Source organism: Clupea harengus, chromosome 1 (assembly GCF_900700415.2).
Source record: "Clupea harengus chromosome 1, Ch_v2.0.2, whole genome shotgun sequence".
Lineage (NCBI taxonomy): Eukaryota > Metazoa > Chordata > Actinopteri > Clupeiformes > Clupeidae > Clupea > Clupea harengus.
The window spans coordinates 170,629-189,888 of record NC_045152.1 but is presented as its reverse complement, the minus strand read 5'-3'; the positions used below and the strand labels follow the sequence as shown (position 1 = coordinate 189,888).

Genomic DNA, 19,260 nt, shown 5'->3' with positions numbered 1-19,260 from the left:
GTTTCACTGTACTATGCACTTCTGGTTAGATGCCAACTGCATTTCGTTGCCTCAGTACTTGTACTCTGTGCAATTACAATACAGTTGAATCGAATCTAATCTAATCTACCACCATGACACAGTTTGAAAACACACTGAACAATACAGATGTAGGCTAAAACTTTATTTACATGTTTTGGGATTACAACCATTGTTTTGTACTGGGCTAATTTCAGTCTGTAACAGCTAACTGGAATAACATGCAGGATTTCCAACTTTGTTTATGAGACTCTTTGCTGGTGTATTCATGCTCACTCACACTGTCATTCTGCGATCCTTTCAACAGTAATGCACCTCTTACATAAATATCAGTATGGGCCCCCCATTTCATGCTTACTTTCATGGACATACCACCAGTGACCTCAAACAAATAAAAAGCAAAGTCTGGTCTGATTTTTTGCTGCCATTTTGTCCCCTACCACAAAACCATGACCAATACGTTATGTCCTCTCGAGACTGTTTACAATGTTTTTGACTATGCAATTCTGCCCCTAAACATGCACAAATCCTTCACCATCATTCCATCCCCAGCTACAGTATTCTAACTGTCAGAGAAGAGACCATTACAAATCCAGGGTATCTACCATTTTAGGGCATGTATTTGTTGTAATTGTACAGTATCTACTGAAGTCGGTCCAGCTCAACCCAAACCACTGCCCTCTGCAGGTTGTGGATGGCATTGCGGATTGCATTCAGGAGCTCCTCAGTACAGCTCCAGGTCCCTGGCTGGAGAGTGTAGTACAGCAGAGGTAATGTTTCCAGCTGTAGTGCCTCTGAATGACAGACCGCCATAACCTCATCTTCGGTACAACCAGAGAGCAGCTTCCTATTGTGGTTTAACAATGAGGGTTATGGGGTTGCGGTTTTTGAATCAAAATACAGTATGTAATTGTCTAAGCAAATACAAAAGAGATTAAATGAAATACACCCAAACAAGGTTGAAGTTAAATCAGATGCAAATGTTGTGAACAAAGATAGAAACCTACTTGAACTTTCTGCCCTTTTTGTCCTTGGGTTTGATGTGGATAACAATGGGATACACACCCTGTCTCAGAAGGGCTTCAACACTTGCAAGACCCAACTCCAGAAGACAGTGCTTGTCCTACATTAACAGAATAGGTCATTGCAGCGTGCTTGTGAAAGGCTGTATGAGAGATGCTGCCTTTGTGTTTGTCTACAAGGCTCATAAAACCCACCTGGCCAATAACATCCTGAATGGACTGTAGTCGTATTCCCAGAGTTTGCGCAGATGACTGAAGTAGAAACACCTTCTTGTCATGTCTCTCTGAGACAGGGATCGGCTCTAGAATGTGAACAACAAAGTCTTCTTACAGACGCAGTCAAGTGAACATTTGTCAGTCCATATTTAAATACATACCCCAGTATATGTCTGTTAATATTGATAGTATTCATTTTATACCATATATTTGGAGACTTAGATATGATCAGTCCAGGAAACAGGTTTAATCGTGTACAATGGTGGCCACCAAGGGAGAGACACAGACGTTTCACTCCTACAGAGCTCAACCTAAGAATCTTCTAAATTAGCCATTGCAACATTTCAGTTATATGCCCTCTGAGTACAAGGGGTGTCACCCTATTCATTTGCTGAAACCTTTAACACCTCAGGACAATCTCTCTCTCTTAACAGAATATTCAACCAGAAATGCTTACATTCTAACCTAAGTCCAAATAAAAGCACAATTACAACTAGATATAAGATGCATTGAATTATTGACTAAGGTATATCATTATTAACTCATTATTAACTCTGAACCTTAAATTCTGATTCCTTCAGTATTTAAAAATACACATTGTCATCCACATTTTTTCCCCTCATCTTTCTCTATCACTGTTTTTATGCTAATTTTAATTTTTATTATTATCATTATAATTATTTTGCACTATATCCTAGTTTTTATGTTTATTTGATGTCTATTTTTATGTGGATCACTGTGCATGTAATTTCTTTGTGCACGTAATGTATTCGCTGTTAAGCACTTTGAGCTGCATTCTTTTGCATGCTATACAAATAAAGTGTATTATTATTATTATTATTATTATTATTGTGACCCACCAGTTGAGAGTTGCCTTGTTATTTGTACGTTAATATACAAATATATACCTTAGTGTATGGTATATGCTATTTATGATCACTCTCTGTACTCCCATACCTGCATGGCAGGTGTTGAAGTCCAGGCCAGATTCAGCTGGCTGCAGTAGTCGCTCAATAAGAGCGTGGGAAAGTAGGGAGGGGGAGAAGATTACAGGCCGCTTAGACTTGACAGGCACTGGCTGCACCATACTGTAAGGAATCAAGTTCTCCTCGTGACCTGTCATGACATATACACAATGCATACACACACACACACACACACACACACACACACACACCACACACACACACACACACGTCAGATCATTGATGTAGGTAAATAAATATACCCCAAATGATTACATTGTTACATTATTATAATTGTGTAAAGTCAGATCAACAACAATTTTCGTTAGCTTTTATGTTGGAATTTTGATAACTGCATATTACAATTGTAATTCACATGTAATCCTCATCATATTTAAATGACATTGCTTCCTGAAGTGCTTACCTTTCCTAAGTGTGTAGAGGACCCGGGAGGTAGATCCAGTGCGTAAGTTTGGAGACGCAGCTTTAACCAGTCGCACCTCCCCTGTGCCTCTCCTGCAGAACTACACGGAGGGAGGGAGAGATGGAAGAGAGCTACACTCAGCACTGGGTCATATCAGAGGATTAGCAGCAGCTAGTCATGTCCCAATAGTGAAGGTAGTGGTGTCTCAAGATAGTCAGCCATACCCTCTTTTTAACGTTCTTCTGCCCTTTGGCTAGAGTGCGCAACTTCACAAGTAACAACTGTTCAGCCCTGAGAGTCAAAAGAGATGAGCAGTGAGTTAAAAGGTTTTTCCTTAGGTTTGGCATTGTCAAAGACGAGTACATTTCTCTGCTACCGCTACCTGTTGTAATTCGGCATGGCACCAGTCTGTAGGGGCTTGGCAGTGTGAGGGTCGACGCGGCAACCACGCCACTGGTACTTCCCATTGTAGCGCGTGTCTGTGACATGGAATATGTCATTGCAGCTCACCCCCAGGCAGGGAGGGTCACCACTGGAGTCCATGTCCAGGTTTACTCTCACATAGAAGTCATCTGCTCCAGTGAAGGAGGTGGAGGACATCTGCTCACACAGTCGTGAGTAACCTAAGACATCAGAGGGGTCTGATACTTCACTGTCCTTGTATAGTCATTAACAACTGGTTAGGGTGTATCTGTATATAACAGTGTGCATAAAAGAAACCAACATGGTCTACATCTTTCCTTGTTATCCTCAATGAAACAATGAGTACCAAATCCAAACATTTGAATAATAATCTTCAACAGAAACTGACAATAATCATGGAAAGTCCTTCATAGAAGTTCACTCTTTTGATTTGACCATCATCATTTCACTCAATGCATTCAGTATTACAAAAGCAGTCAAGGAGATGAGTCTCTGGAGTACATGCACACACACACACACACACACACACACACACACACACACACACAAAAGCATTCAAGGAGATGAGTCTCTGGGTGTGTAGGGAGTGTGTCAAGGAGATGAGTCTCTGGAAATGTGGGTGAGTAGGGAGTTGACTTTACCTTCTGGGTTTAACTTGTGTTTGAGAGAGGAGGGGTCCGCCCACCACCGAAGGGAGAAATGAGCAACCTCCCCTGTGCACTGGGAGAAGACAACATTGCCATCCCTTAACAGGACGTGCTCCAGCTGGGTCGGAACCAGAGGGGAGGAAGAAACATTATAGCCATGTTGTGCTGAATGATTCTTTTTCTACTGAAATCTAGAATGCTTTCTAATTTACCATCCACTCATTGTAATGTCTCTATGTACGCTGGGCACTGTACTTCTACACTGTACTTCTACACTGTACTTCTATGTGTGTTGTTCTATAATGGACCGTGATTATGTCCGTCTGTGCATCGGTGGGAAGTCCTCACCTCCAGTAACTCACTGCCTTCCTTGAGCCCACACTGTTCAGCAGGAGACCCAGGCTTCACACTCTGTATAAATATCCCTGTGTGGTTGCCCCCAACGATGGTGATGTCATCAGCCAGGCTGAACTTGTTAGGTGAAGTGGGAGTGACCGGTGTTGAAGGGATGCTCTCAGGCCTGGATTGACAATGGAGTTGTTGAAGATTATGAGAGGAGTTGACATCATCCAGTAGAGAGTGAACATTGGTGATGCTTTTGACAAATAAATGCACATGCAAACTATATAACATAGGCCTCATGTGGCCACTAGTTCCTCTAAGTAAGTGTTATTGGGGATACGGAAGATTAGGAGAGAAGCTAACATCAAACAGTAGAGAAACTGAAAAGTGCCTTTTACGGTTTTTTTTTTCTCAGTCACTTTGGGACATTTCTCGATTCACCCTTCAACAGTCATTGAATTTCTCAAAACAATTTGTACAAAGAGCACCTCACAATCAATGACCTGCAAAAGCCTGGAACTAGCTCAAAAGTTTGTGTCTTGAAAGGAAATCATGCCAGTGACACCAAAATGCAAGTCATGTTTTGGTCACCAGGACAGAAATATTTAGTCATGTTGTCAATATAAAATTCTATGGAAGTGTATTCTATATTTCCAAATGTGCTTCTGGACTGTCATCTCTTTCACTCAAAGTAAGTTATCACCATACCAGATTATTGCATGTCTCTAACTAACTGAATATTATTTTCGAGCAGATTAAATGCCATTGAACAATTTCAGTTCAACAAGGCTCGAAGTGATTGTTGAAGAATATCGTAACAAGATACAGAAAATCAGTTAAAAGACTGGACAAAAAAATCAATGGGACAATCTTGCTTGCCACATAAATTCTTTGAGAGCCAGGTAATGTTATCTAATCAAGATGATCATAGGCATTTCACTTGGTTCACTATTTGTTTTGCCTTTGAACAAATTGAATCAATCCTCATGAACACACAAAAACAATCAAGGTTTGAATGCAAGTAATTCAGCAAACATTGAAAAAATACCATGTCACTGAAACTTATGAAGCATATGGTTGACACATCCATTTTTGGTTTAATCCATTTGTATGCCATTACTTCCACAATGAAGAGATTGATGTTTTGGGGGTACAGAAGGCATTTGTACATACCCTTTGCATGAATGTGCAAAAGCATTTGCAAAGTGATGAGAAATGAATCAAATGAAATGAATTTGAATGAAACAAATGAAAAATTGCTGTTATGATGTGCACACGGGACTAGATGATGTGGAGGTCGAACCGTTTTGAGAAATAAAAATTCTGATCTGAGAAATGTACCGAAGCGACTAAGAAGAAACTGTACATGCAATCTACACGCCTAAACAAGCCTTTCCACAGGTCGTGTGTGACCACTAGTTCTCTAAGGTCAGTGTGATTGGGCTCTTACTCAGAGGAAAACCAGGATGGTTTGCTGGGGGTTGTCAGGGGCAGGTCAGGAGGGAAAAGGTGAGACTGCAGAGAGCTCCAAGAATCCCACAAAGAGGGGACACTCTCCTCACTTTCAACCGATCCTGCCACGTCAAAGGAAGTTATAAACCACACATTACAACATAGGGAACATTCCAGGAATTAACTTATATTACAATAGCAAGTTCTATTTGGGTGCTAATATAATCATATCTAGTTCAGCTTGTATTATATGTATACACTAAAAACAGGTTTATTTCACTCTATAGTACAAGCAGATTAGACAGATGGAGAAAAACTAAAGATGGCTAACCTGTGGTGTTCTCATTTTCATCACTGCCCCAGGAGTCCAGGTCAAACCTACATACAGATTCCTCATTCAATATCATAATAGTACCTCACATATTGGAAAGTCTGACTGGCCATACTGAGGTTTGGGGCTGCGCTAGGCTAGGCTAGGCTGCGTTGACTTACTCTGTGGTAACTCTGCGGTTGATGGAGTTTACATGAGGAGGGAAGGGGAATGTGGAGAGTCGGTTGATGTCTTTCTCACTGTCTCTGAACTGTAAAAAAAAAAAAAAAAAAATTGACATATGACATAAATATTTATAAGATGCCAAATGGCAAAATGTCAGTTTGCAAGAAAGCATATCAACGAGTAAAAAACGCTTACAGGACTCAGGAGATTCTCTTCTGAATTTGACCGGGAATCTGCAGAATGGACAGTGTTGGAAGAGTCACATGAAACTGCATACATTTGATGTTTCTATTCCATCTCCTATATATCTGCCAGGTTGTAAGAACATGCCCTTTTTGACTCTCTTCGCATGGCATGAATCATCATAAAACCAACACATGACAAGCCGGCATACATTTTCACACTTTTGTTGGTGCTCACCTTCTGATTTGTCACTGTGTTGACCTCTAGATGGCGACTGTGAGACATAAAAAAAACACAGTATTACAAGCGCGCATTAACTTGAACTAGACTGGAACAAATGCCAAGAACTAATGGTGACAGAAGACTTAGTTGGGATTGACAGAAGCTGACCTTGCTTAGCAGTTGGTGTGTGCTGTCTATGTAGGGGCTTAGGCTCAGGGAACAGCAGGGACCAAAGCATTGATCTTCACTAAACAGCGATAGGTGAGACTGGGATGAAGACAAACATGTAAACAAATTAGACTATGTGTGACTGGGTTTGTGTATCTAGTCATGAAACGTTCATGGTAATAACCATTAATAGAATGTGGAGATGGTGGCTTTGTTACAGAAACCAGTATAAATAAACAGAACCTATTTAAAGAATAGATATAATAAGAATAGAAGAATAATAACCGTGTGCATCAGTGTGTATGGAAATGAAAAGTGTTCTGGTTGTGGTTGAGACATGCAGACTCACACAGTGGTGACAGGGGGCGCTCTGCTCCTGTCTCTTTTCCTTGTCTTCCTCCCGGTCTCTCTGCAGCTGCTCCAGATTGGCCTGCAGCTCGGTGATGCGTTTGCGCAGTCGGTTCTTATCCAGCAAACAGTCAGTGAACTCCAGTTGCAGGCTGTCACGGCTGCGCAGAGCCTGCCGACAACACAAACAAGTTCAAAACATGCATGTGATAAGATCTTCACCTTAAAAAAAAGAAGGTAAAAAACACTTGGCAGGGCAAAGTGAGTACATGTCAAATTGTTGCCAGTCTATCAGATAAACATAAAAGACAGAGCACAGAGGATATCTCTAGATCCAGACCTGATCCCTCTCTTTCTCCAGCTCCATGATCTGGTTAAAGTAAGAAATGCTCCTCTTCTGCTCAGTCTCCCAGTCCAGCTGCAGGGTCTGCACTTTCAGCTGCAGCTGCTCATACTGAGACTCTAGCTACACGGAACAACAACAACAACAACAACAACACAAACACGGAACATTTATTTGTACATGCAAAAAAAAAAAAGCGTCAGCACATTGTCATTACATTTTCATTACATTATCAGAACACCACCATTTTTCACAAACAGCCACAGAGGACAAACATGCGATAGGATGACTGAGACCTTTGTACAGGCATGCGCCAAAGACTCCCACACCCCACAACCCTGACCTTGTCCCTTTGCGTTTCAGTACTCTCTAGCTCCCCCTGTAGTTTGACGATGGTGGTGCACAGCTCCTGCCTCTGCTCGGCAGCTTCCCTGCGGTCCTGCTGCACGATGTCCAGAAGGGCCTACAGGTACACGGGACACGTCATCAGTGACGACGACTGACCAGTCACTAATGACTCTCACCAAAGTACCAGAGCACAAACCAGGTGTTAATTAGTTCTAGAGCAGAAACTACTGACAAAGTCTGTCTCTCTTTGTATCTCAGCTGTCACCAGTCAAACACATTCTTTTCAACAGATGATTAACTTGTGGCCTCTGGCGAGGAGCAACTACAAACAGAAAGTTTGTCAAGGTAAATCATTATTTCCCAAAACCATAAAAGTGTGTTTGACGAGGGCGCATTCTAGGTGGAAGACCGTCTCACCTGAGTTCCGATGTGTTTGTCCCTTTGGAAGTCCACCGCCTGCAGGGACTTTGGTACGTCTGAAATGATATCCAGGTTGATGGACGCCACACTGATGCGTTTGCTGCAACGGGCATTGTTGTTGGATTGGTTCCCGTCAGCTCTTCTTTCTGCTTCCTGCAATCTGTTCCTCAGCTGTTCAACCTGACAGTTAAACATGGTCATCATCACTCAGATATCCACTCACACCACACAGTCACATTTGTAGTACCACTAATATTTTTCATGACAAATATCAAGACCTATAGCTCAGCTAGACAGGCAAGATGCTTCAATTCATAGGTTTCATTTCTAACAGTAAAATATGTGTGTGTGTGTGTGTATATGTATGTGTGTGTGTGTGTGTGTGTGTGTGTGTGTGTGTGTGTGTGTGTGTGTGTGTGTGTGTGTGTGTGTGTGTGTGTGCATGGTCTATTGCTTTAAGTGAAAGCATCAATGATATGTACTGTGGCAAAAATGGTATCAGACATGGAGTCTCCATGTGTTTTCATACCTTAATCCTCCCTGCCCTCTCTAATACAAACTCCCCCAGATTCCATTGATCCACCCTGTCCCCCAGCCATCCTGCTCTGGGCACCGTATTTACCTGTTCCAGCAGCTCTCTCTCCCGAGCAGAAGCCATGCTCTGCTCCTCCAGGGACCGGGAGTACTTGACCACCTGCTCCAGGTGTCTCTCCTTCAGCCGACCCAGCTCACGACTGCTCACCTCCCAGTCCTGCCTCAGTCTGACAAAAGAACAGGCTCCGCTTCAGCCAAGGACTTTAATAGTAACTTTCAATCTCATATTGCCTTTAGGGCATTGATGAAAAGTCTACTGAGCAACATTAATATACATAAACCAACACTGACCAACATTATATAAACATAAAAAATCTTTTCCAATACCAATTATATTAGATTTTTTTTTATTCCAGAGAAGAAGCATTCTCAGGTGATGTGTTCTAATTAAGTGGATTCATTGTTTTCCTTGTATTGAAAAAATAATGATGTGGGTGTGATCTGCCTGATGTGTCATGTTCTCTTTACCATATATGATTATTAAAGACTGCAATATTTAAGCTCAATGTCACATATATATGTTCCATCCTCTAGATGTTCTGCATCCCTCACCCATTCTCTTTACTGCCCATGTTCTTCATGTTCACCGTGTGTCTGTGTGTCTGTGTGTCTGTGTGTCTGTGTGTCTGTGTGTCTGTGTGTCTGTGTGTCTGTGTGTCTGTGTCTGTGTCTGTGTCTGTGTCTGTGTCTGTGTCTGTGTCTGTGTCTGTGTCTGTGTCTGTGTGTCTGTGTGTGTCTGTGTCTGTGTCTGTGTCTGTGTCTGTGTGTCTGTGTGTGTCTGTGTGTGTGTGTGTGTGTGCCTGAGTGGCTACCTCTCCAGCTGAATGCGGTCGGTGCGCAGCTCATGTGCCTTTCGCTCGGCACGGCTCCGCTCCTCCTCCGCCACACGGCAGCGCTGCGACAGGCGGCGCTCACACAGCCGTCTCCCCCGCAGCTGCTCCCGCAGCTTACGCACCTCCAGCAGCAGGAACTGAGTCAGGCCCTCAGGACCATCCTCCTCTGCCGGAAACAGGGGACAGGAGACAGTGTGGGCCACAAGGGACACAAGGGACAGACATAGACAGGGACAAGGATAGAGGGGCAGAGGGCCAACGGAGAGGGCCAGAAATGGGATGGGATGCAGGAGTCAAGACAGAGACGTTTTGGGAGAGGATGCAGTACAAAAAAGAAGACAAGAAGGAAGACAGACAAATGAGCTGCATAATATATCAAATTGTCTCATTTCTATTTTACACGTATAGATTCACACACACACACACACACACACACACACACACACACACACACACACACACACACACACACACACACACGCCTAGGATACCTAGGATGCAGGAGCAGCGCTGGGTAGGCTCTCGTCCTGTCAGCTGTGTAAACTGCTCGGGGTGGTAGAACTCCAGAGCCTCCATGAAGGCCTGCAGGCCACGATGGCCCCGCTTACGCAGTATGTCCAGCAGACGACCTGGCAGGAGTCACAGAGGGGTCAAAGGTCAGGGGGACACACCCGTGGACACACCCAGTAACAAACAATCTCCACGGCAACACTGTACATGGAAATCAATTACATGGAGCAATGTGATTAAAAAAAAAATGAATTATTGAAAAATGAACAATTTCTTTAATGAACTACTAAAATAAACTATTTTCTAAAAGATCTATTTTGCCCATTTACAAAGTACGTTCTTCATTGTGCTTCACGAATCCATTCCTCTCTCTCTCTTCTCTGGTATTTGTCTCTCACCAGCCTTGCTGATGCGCACCGGGTAGAGAGTGGAGTTTAGCACCTCATCTTCGTCCTGCTCGTCGAGGACCTTGCACTGGCGCAGATACGGCGTGAGCTTCACCGGGTTGAGGATGCGGGTCAGCTTGTGCCTCACGCCCTCCACACGATCCCACCACTCCTCCACACGCTCCTCGCACCAGGGGGGCTCCTCCTGGCCCTCCCCCTCTTCCGGGTTCTCCCTCGCCCACACTGGCATGCCTGGAGCCGAAAGGGGGACACCTCTCACTCTGTTTACCCATTCATTGAGATTTACACATTTTGCAGACATTTTCTCTTTCAAAGTAACTTACGGTAAAGAGCAGGTATACATTTTCAACAGAATGTGCACTCCGTGGGCAGCAGACCAATGAACCTGATGTTGTTGGCACTGCTAATAGTTCTTCCATGCTTCACACGCCATTCATGGTTTGCGTGGGACTGAGATCTGGTTTGATAGTACTTAGTTGTTTGTTCTCTTGTCTCTCTGTACCTTTTAGGGTCACCAAGACATGCGTATTTGCACATGTTGATAAGCATTGAAACTAGTTAATAATGGTGTGATAAGTCTGTATGAGGAAGTGATTTCATTACTTGCAAAGACAGGCAGCCTTTTTTGCAAATTTGCAGTTAGGCTAAGAGAGAGGTGGTGAAGATAATTTCGAATCACTGTTAATGACTTCAGAATATATTAATTAAGTGCCTTGTATTAATATATACCTTGTATGAATCATGTGCTTATGTAAGCAGGAACATGGCTTTTCTGTGTTTCTGTGTGTGTGTAACTTAGATTATTAGGTGCCACTTAGTCTGCATATGTGCAAGAGCATGTTTAGACCAGAGGTGATAAGAAGGGTCGAAATTATGCTTCTTCCGACCTTGTGCAAAACTGCCATCCTTGCAAGACAGGGAGCCTCGGATGTCAGAGACCCACCAAATGGTTATCCCTGCTGACAAATTGTTTTGGCGCCAGAGAACGCTAAACTTCTATCTATATAAACCTTGTGCGATGTGTTTAATAGTGCTTCTCTCTCGTCTGCTGCAGGCTGGGAGTAAGCCCGGGCTCCCTCTCTCTCCGAGAGAGGGCCTGTGCTTCTCTTTGACCTGCAGCAAACAAGAGAGAAGCACTATTAAACAGTAACGTGGGTGAGCCCAACGAGCTTGTTGTTGTTGTCTAATAAATATTCTTATATGCAACTCCGGAGTCCTGAGGTAACTTGGGTGAATTTTCACCTAACATAATTGGGGGCTCGTGTCCGGGATTCCAACAACCTGATCGACTCTTCACGCTGGGCTAATCATCAGGACCTAAACCGTACGGGGGAGTACGAGACTCCGTTTTTCTAAAGACCTCTGCCTTGAATTGGAAGGAGGCCAGGGCCTGCCAGCGAGGAGAGCCGAGGGTGAAGGAATCGAACAGGACTGGGGATTGGACTCCAAGCTGTGTGTGAGTATATTGTTTGTTTGTTGTGCGTGCACGCTAGTATATGGTTCTATGGTTTGTTCCGTTTTGTGTACACTTGTGTTCCTGTTCAAATAACACTCTAAGGATAAATGAGAGATATAACCTCCTGCCAAATGTGTTTTTAAGCCTGAACAAACTCTCTGGGATAAATGAGAGATATATCCTCTTGGCCAAATGTGTTTTTGAGCCTGAACAAACTCTCTGGGATAAATGAGAGATATATCCTCTTGGCCAAATGTGTTTTTGAGCCTGAACAAACTCTCTAGGCCTATTTCTAGACAACACCGGAGAAGTCTCTTAAAGGTCTATTCCCCTTTGCCTTGTGTTTTCCTGTGGGGTTGAGACTAACTTTTAGATATATTCCTGAAAGAATTTGCTAGAGTTAGAGATACTCCTGGGAGCTGAGGTATATTCCGGTCTCCTTAAGAGACAAAACATAGTTATAGAGATACTCCTGTCTAGTCGAATAATAAAAAAAAAAAACAGGTATCTAAATTTGAAGATGTCGAGGTATAGTCCGGTCTCCGAGGAAGAATTAACTGGAGTTACCAACATTTTTTTTTAAATATTCCAGAGGATAGCTATCTCTGGTCCCCTGGTAGGCCACTGGGTGCGGCAAACATAGCAAAAGGCTATTCGAGGGGAGACGAGAAAAAAGGTATCTAAATTTGAAGATGTACATCAGTTAGATCGGGATGTGAAATGAATGGTCATGAGAGGTGGATTACAATGGGTAAATATGGGTAATATCTAATTATAAAACTGATCTCGCATTACTGAGGTGCCTTGACCCGGAACCAGTAGGGGACTGATCACCCCAGGGAAATCAACCTCCTCACAAAACGAGTGAGACGGAGGACCTCTGGTCGGGCTCGGGTTGACTCAGCATTGAGATCTCAAGAACAAACTATGAGAGTCTGAAAATAAAAACATAAATAACCCTAGTGTGGAGATCAGCCAAAGGTAATAGATTAAGATAAATACATAAAATGACTTACAATGGGTAAAAGTGCGTCAAAATCAGAAGACGTACATGATAATGGCAATAAGAGGTGGTTTAAAATGTCTACAACAAAAACACAAATTTGTACTGTAGAAAAGGTTATATGACATCGGTGCTGATGCAGGAGTGGGGACTTAAGTTGAGACCAGTGGCATACTATTCCACACGGCTAGATCCAGTAGCCCAAGCGATGTCTGAATGATTACAAGCAGTAGTGGCTGCAGCCTTGGCTGTGCAGGCCTCTACTCCTATTGTACTACACAGACACTTACACTGAGAGTTCCACATACAGTATCTGCTTTGTTGCTATAACAAAAACATGCTTACATGTCAACAGCCAGACAATTATCGTGCATGACTGTGTTGCTCTCGCAACCTCATATCACCATTGAGCGCTGCGTGACATTAAACCCAGCTACACTTTTACCTACGGCAGAGGATGGTAATCAACATGATTGTGTAGCAAAGAATGATAAAACAGGCAGCCAAAACTGCCATCCTTGCAAGACAGGGAATCTCGGACGTCAGAGACCCACCACATGGTTATCCCTGCTGACAAATTGTTTTGGCGCCAGAGAGCGCTAAACTTCTATCTATATAAACCTTGTGCGATGTGTTTAATAGTGCTTCTCTCTCGTCTGCTGCAGGCTGGGAGTAAGCCTCTCTCTCTCTCTCTCTCTCTCTCTCAGAGAGGGCCCGTGCTTCTCTCTGACCTGCCAGGACGTGGGTGAGCCCAACGAGCTTGTTGATGTTGTCTAATAAATATACTTATATGCAACTCCGGAGTCCTGAGGTAACTTGAGTGAATTTTCACCTAACAAGAGGTTTAGATAGGGATGCCCAGCAGAGACCAACTGCATGATCCAATACTATAGTGTGAATTGATTCAAGGAGTATTAATCAATAATTAAAAACATTTACAATAGAAGACCACAGAACCAATTGCATTCCTGACGCATCACCACAAACCAATTTAATAAAAAATACCACAGCCACAAAGAATGACTGTACATGCCTGGTTTTGAAAGTATGTGTCTTTATGCAACACAACTGAAAAATAACATTTGCCAAAATACTACACTCAGTAGTCCACACCACTATGCAGGTATTTCACAGACAGAATTTGCATCATACATTAGTGTAAGCAAGTAAAGGACATGATCTACCAACACCACATTGAACACACACCAACCATCTTCCGTGTGGAATGAGGGAGCTACCCCAGTCATAAGTTATGTCTTTGTGAAAATGTGGCCGTGGTGATGATGATTTGGGGAGGGGATCATTCCACACACAATACTAATGTTGCTTTATCTCTTGGGACGGACTGGGGGAGGGCACTGAGCTGAGCAGAATGGGGGACATTGCGTGTAAAAGTAGCTCTGGATCTGCACCTGCAAACAGCAGGAGTTCAGAGCACTGCCCATAAATACTGGTGAAGGATAAGATACATGCGTTGGGTGTCCTGTCTCATGGGAAAAGAATGCAGACTTCTGTCAAAACTTTGTTCTCACACTCCCTCCATACAAGAAAAAATCTGATAAAAATGACAAGTAGGTCAAGATGTGCGGGTGTACGGCTGGGAGAGGGAGGCCTTCAGCCGACTCGAGAGCACTTGATCAGCATCTCACTACGGAGAGAAAGCCTACTCATCTTGCCTATGGTATTTATTTGGCTGATGTGATGCGTGCCAACCAAAGCCCATAGCCAATGAAAACATACGTGCACAGCAACAAAACACAAGACAAGTTCAAACATGGCACACTACAGGGTGTCTCAGTTCCTTCAACAGGATGAACAACACCTGCCTTATGTGTAAGCTATGCAATCTGACATTGTATGATTCTAATGAATCTAATACATTAACTATACCATTCACTGACATACTTGTGAAGTGACAAAGATACTACTTGGTCACAGACACAGAGAGGATGGCCACTCTAGGGTTGCTGTTCCTCATGATGGCAGGTCATCAAATAAAAAAATTAAAAAAAGACCTGCCCAGGTCATAATTAAAAAGGTTTGAAATTGATTAAAAGTCACTTGTTTTTAGTGTTAACGTCGAAATCTTTCTTGGATTTTTTTATTTTATTTTAAAGAACAAGTTACCTGTCCCATGGTGATAATAATAATAATGATGATAATGACATATTTAGGGAACCTGAAGAATGTGTCTGTTTTATGTTTGCAAGTGACCCATTTAGAACCTACCACGATCGACAAACGGTGGTCTGGTTTATGGACAGTTTATGGGTAGGGTGACGCGTGCCCCTATGCAGTGAAGTGCCTTCCAAATATGTTAGAGTGCAAGTTCAAACAGGTCTCCACATGTTGGAAACTCGAAACTCTCTCGATCTCAAGACCTGTCAATTGTTTTATTGTTACACAGATTCCTCCATTTTTTTTTCTCAATATAGAATTCACAAATGCACGTGAGGGAACCAGAAGCATACCCAATTGGAGCGTGTAACAGACTGCACTAACTCCCCATTGGTATGAATTGTAACTGCAATGTTTTTTTTCTCACACAGACCACTGCTATGCGTCCTTTTATTAGTATTGTACTGTTAGTCCTGTTTATCAATGTACCCTTTTATTGGTCTCGTTAAGATCCAAACCTCACAGAAATGTAAACGGAAGACGAATTGGCTAAGTGGAAACGAACAGTATTCCAAACGTTAATGAAACATATCCTTCGTATCTTCCAAACGTTAATGAAACATATCCTTCGTATCTTTCAGTATGAAACATATCCTTCGTATCTTTCAGTATGAAAACATTCTAACGTTAATGAAACATATCCTTCGTATCTTTCAGTATGAAAACATTATAACGTTAATGAAACATATCCTTCGTATCTTTCAGTATGAAAACATTCTAATGTGAAGATGGAAGTTAAGTGCTTACCACTCATGGTCACCGCCGCGCGCCTGGATTATGCGAATAGCACACACACACACACACACGCACACAGGTGAATTGTCTTCAAGGAAGTAAAGACACCAAAGAAACACCTGGCAATCGCTCAAGTTAACAGCACGATATCCTGGGACGCGTACCGCAAGTTTCACTACACACTCCTCTTGTCAGATCCCTGCCCAGTCTACGCCCACTACAACAGAACGCCCACTGCTTCCCTCGTACGACACGGCACAGGTAAATAGACATTACTTGAAAACAATGACATCTCCCAATGGAAGAGATTACACATTCGTGTTTGGTTTAAAATGTACGCACAGTCGAAATGGTAACTGGATGACCACTAACCTAAATCGCAATGGTCAAGCCAAGCTGCGAACTTTCTTCGCACAAAAGAATGAGATGGTAATGAGATGAGATGTAATTGAGATTATTTTTATGGACAGTTTAGAACACTTCTCATGTGGATAAGAATGTATAGTATCCTAACGTAAACGGAAAGAGTATAGCTCCAACGGTGATCCTCTCCGCGTGCAACTGCGTCGCCCTTCACCAGGTGGCGTTAGGGTCTTAAGTCAGAACTCTGTAATGGAAAGTAATCTGTATGATGGTTTTGCTTGTTTTGACAAGCACCCATGTCATTTCTCTTGAAATATTATTTTCATGGGAAAAAAAAATCCCTACCTCTCAGGCCATTACTCACGGTGAAACCTGACTCATCCATCTTGCCTTCAAGAGATAGATCAGGAGGCATTGCCTATCAACAACGGCCAGGTGCTTAAAAACAAAGACTGTGATGCCCTTGCTTATGCAATGAGTCACAGATTGCTTCATATACAGTATATAATCAGAGATTCCCCAGTAGAAAACATTAAAGGAAAACAAAGAGTACGCACACACACACGTCATGACAATATGATCTGGAAATACTCATTCAAACAGAAAGCCGTTGCAATACTCTTGCGGCTCATATGGATACCTTGTGTTCGCCCAGAATATAACATCCTGCATTCTTTTATTTCTCTAAGTTACAGTCCAGAGTTACAGACAGGAAAGAAAACGGGTGCCTGTCAGACAGACAGACGAATGTGTCTTTTTCTTGGCGAGCCGACAGGAAATGTCATGCTACCCCTCTGTCACTACAACCCAGCCCCCCCCACCCCCCTTCCCACCCAAACCCAACTCCCCTACCCTGAATAAACATCCCGGCAAGGGTATCTGAGAGGCTGGAGAGGGGCAACAGCAGCACAATCACAACTGACAAAATGACAGCCCTGCTGGGGCCTGCAAAACAATCAGCCTTGCTCAGAGGAAGATGTGTGCCTCGCACGCTCTGGCTCACTCTCACTCATTCTTCACAGCAACACACCTTCATCTTGGATCGTGGTGGTTTGATGACGACGGTAACGAGGGGATGAAGCCTCCTCATAGTTCCAGGCACCGGTTTTATGTCAAGACACAGACACACACACACACACACACACACACACACACACAGACACACAGACACACACACACACACACACACACAGACACACACACACACACACACACACACACACACAGACACACAGACAGACACACACACACACACACACAGACACACACACACACACACAGACACACACACACACACACACACACACACACACACACACACACACTCTCACACACACACACACACACACACACACACACACACACACACACACACACACACACACACACACACACACTCTCACACACACACACACACACACACACACACACACACAGACACACAGACACACACACAGACACACACACAGACACACACACACAGACACACACACACACACACACACACACACACAGACACACAGACACACAGACACACACACAGACACACACACACACACACACACACAGACACACACACACACACACACACACACAAGACACACACACACACACACACACTGTCTGGGGCTCAGCGTGGAGGTTTCCTCTGTGCGATCAGCTGGTGCACCCCTCTGATTCTCCCTCACACTGTTCATCAGTTCATCTTTTGCATCTTCTCCCTTTGTCCCTCACTCTTACCATGGCTCTCTTTCCGGACTGCTCCAGAGGCGACCGCGTTCTCTCGGAGTCACTGAAGCAATGGAGACACAGAGGGAGCATTGAAAGAGAGCGTTCTAGAACCCCAGTGTTGGCTTGCTGGAATGTGCTGCCCCTGCTCAACACAAAAAAAGACACCCCGCCTTTTTGCCTTTTACCAGAATCCCCCCCCCCCCCCCCCCCCCCCCGCCCAATCCTGGTCATGACACAAGTCCATCGGCCCAGTCGCTCCAGCAGAATTGCCCCTTTGTCCTTCGGACTCTTTCTGTTTTGTGTGTGTGTGAGAGAAAAGAACTGCTTGGAGATTAAGGAAGTTGAACAGATTGACATGGTCCTGAATGCAGACCAGTGAGTCACTCTTGGAGGGGCCAGAAACAAGGCCAGAGTCTTGTCACACCAACTTAGTCCATGTTGGCAACTCTCTTTTATCAGTTATGCACACAGCATGGACCGTCTGCATGATATAAACGTTGCTAAGTTTTCAAATACTGGAGGAGATCCAGTTGGTTGTCATTATTGTAGAAGACAGCTGTGTTTTACAGATATGGTTTAGTGGCATTGTTAGTGATAGCTTACATATTTTGATAATATCTGTTCATTTCCTGTGTTGGACGCCTCTCCTCTTGTTGCACAAAAATGTACTGAAATGATTACAATATCAAGATTGTTTTTACTGGAACAAATATCTTCAGAAATGCTTACAAACACACACACACACACACACACACACACACACACACACACACACACACACACACCAAAAAACAGTGAAAGGACTCATAGAAGTACATCCATTATGAAAAGCGTTTTCATATAATCTGGCTCAGGGTTTAACTGTTCGAGACTATCATGCTATTATGGTTATCACATCCATCTGTCAAATCTGGTACTCTCTTCAGCCAGTCAGGTGCCTCTCCATCTTTTCCTTTCCCCTGTGGCCTCCGAAAACGACTTCCTGGAGACTTGGACTCGAGACGCTCCTCAAAACGTGCCGATGCTCTCCACCCAGGCGTGCGGAAGCGTCCGAGTAAACAGGAAAGCTCCAGGGGGTCCCCCGCCAGGCCCACAGCCGAACCAGAACCACTTAATCCCGCACTTCAACACTCTTAACCAGACCTGACATTGCGAACACGTGTTGGACAGAAGGTGTGTGCCGTGTCAAGTCAATGAATCAAATGCATCGATATGCTCTGCAGATGTCTGAGGGAAACAGCTGCTTAATAGGACGTGCACGAAGGAAGGACGTTAAACTCTCACGCAAGACTGTCATTTTTTTTACTGTAAGTAAAAGAATTGAGATGTGGGTGGGGTGGGGGTTGACACTGCAACTGCTACAGTCAGTCACTTCATAAATGGCCTGTTGTTGCTGAACAAAGCATACCAACG

At 43.6% G+C, this 19,260-nt stretch overlaps 1 protein-coding gene across 1 annotated transcript; it reads right to left on the bottom strand.

Moving 5' to 3' along the window:
- Nucleotides 1-148: 148 nt before the first annotated feature.
- zmp:0000000896 (caspase recruitment domain-containing protein 10) lies at nucleotides 149-16,419 on the bottom strand. Its single transcript, XM_031585917.2, has 24 exons — nucleotides 15,766-16,419; nucleotides 10,373-10,612; nucleotides 9,956-10,093; nucleotides 9,444-9,630; nucleotides 8,660-8,798; nucleotides 8,035-8,217; nucleotides 7,613-7,732; nucleotides 7,267-7,392; nucleotides 6,928-7,098; nucleotides 6,579-6,677; nucleotides 6,426-6,462; nucleotides 6,201-6,238; nucleotides 6,002-6,090; nucleotides 5,841-5,887; nucleotides 5,508-5,631; nucleotides 4,064-4,235; nucleotides 3,710-3,833; nucleotides 3,028-3,268; nucleotides 2,870-2,936; nucleotides 2,646-2,745; nucleotides 2,214-2,372; nucleotides 1,236-1,342; nucleotides 1,026-1,141; nucleotides 149-865 (listed from the first exon to the last, which is right to left on the bottom strand). The coding sequence occupies exons 1-24, from the start codon at nucleotides 15,770-15,772 to the stop codon at nucleotides 661-663; spliced, it is 3,036 nt and encodes a 1,011-aa protein (XP_031441777.2). The 5' UTR covers nucleotides 15,773-16,419; the 3' UTR covers nucleotides 149-660.
- Between the last annotated feature and the right edge of the window lie 2,841 nt (nucleotides 16,420-19,260).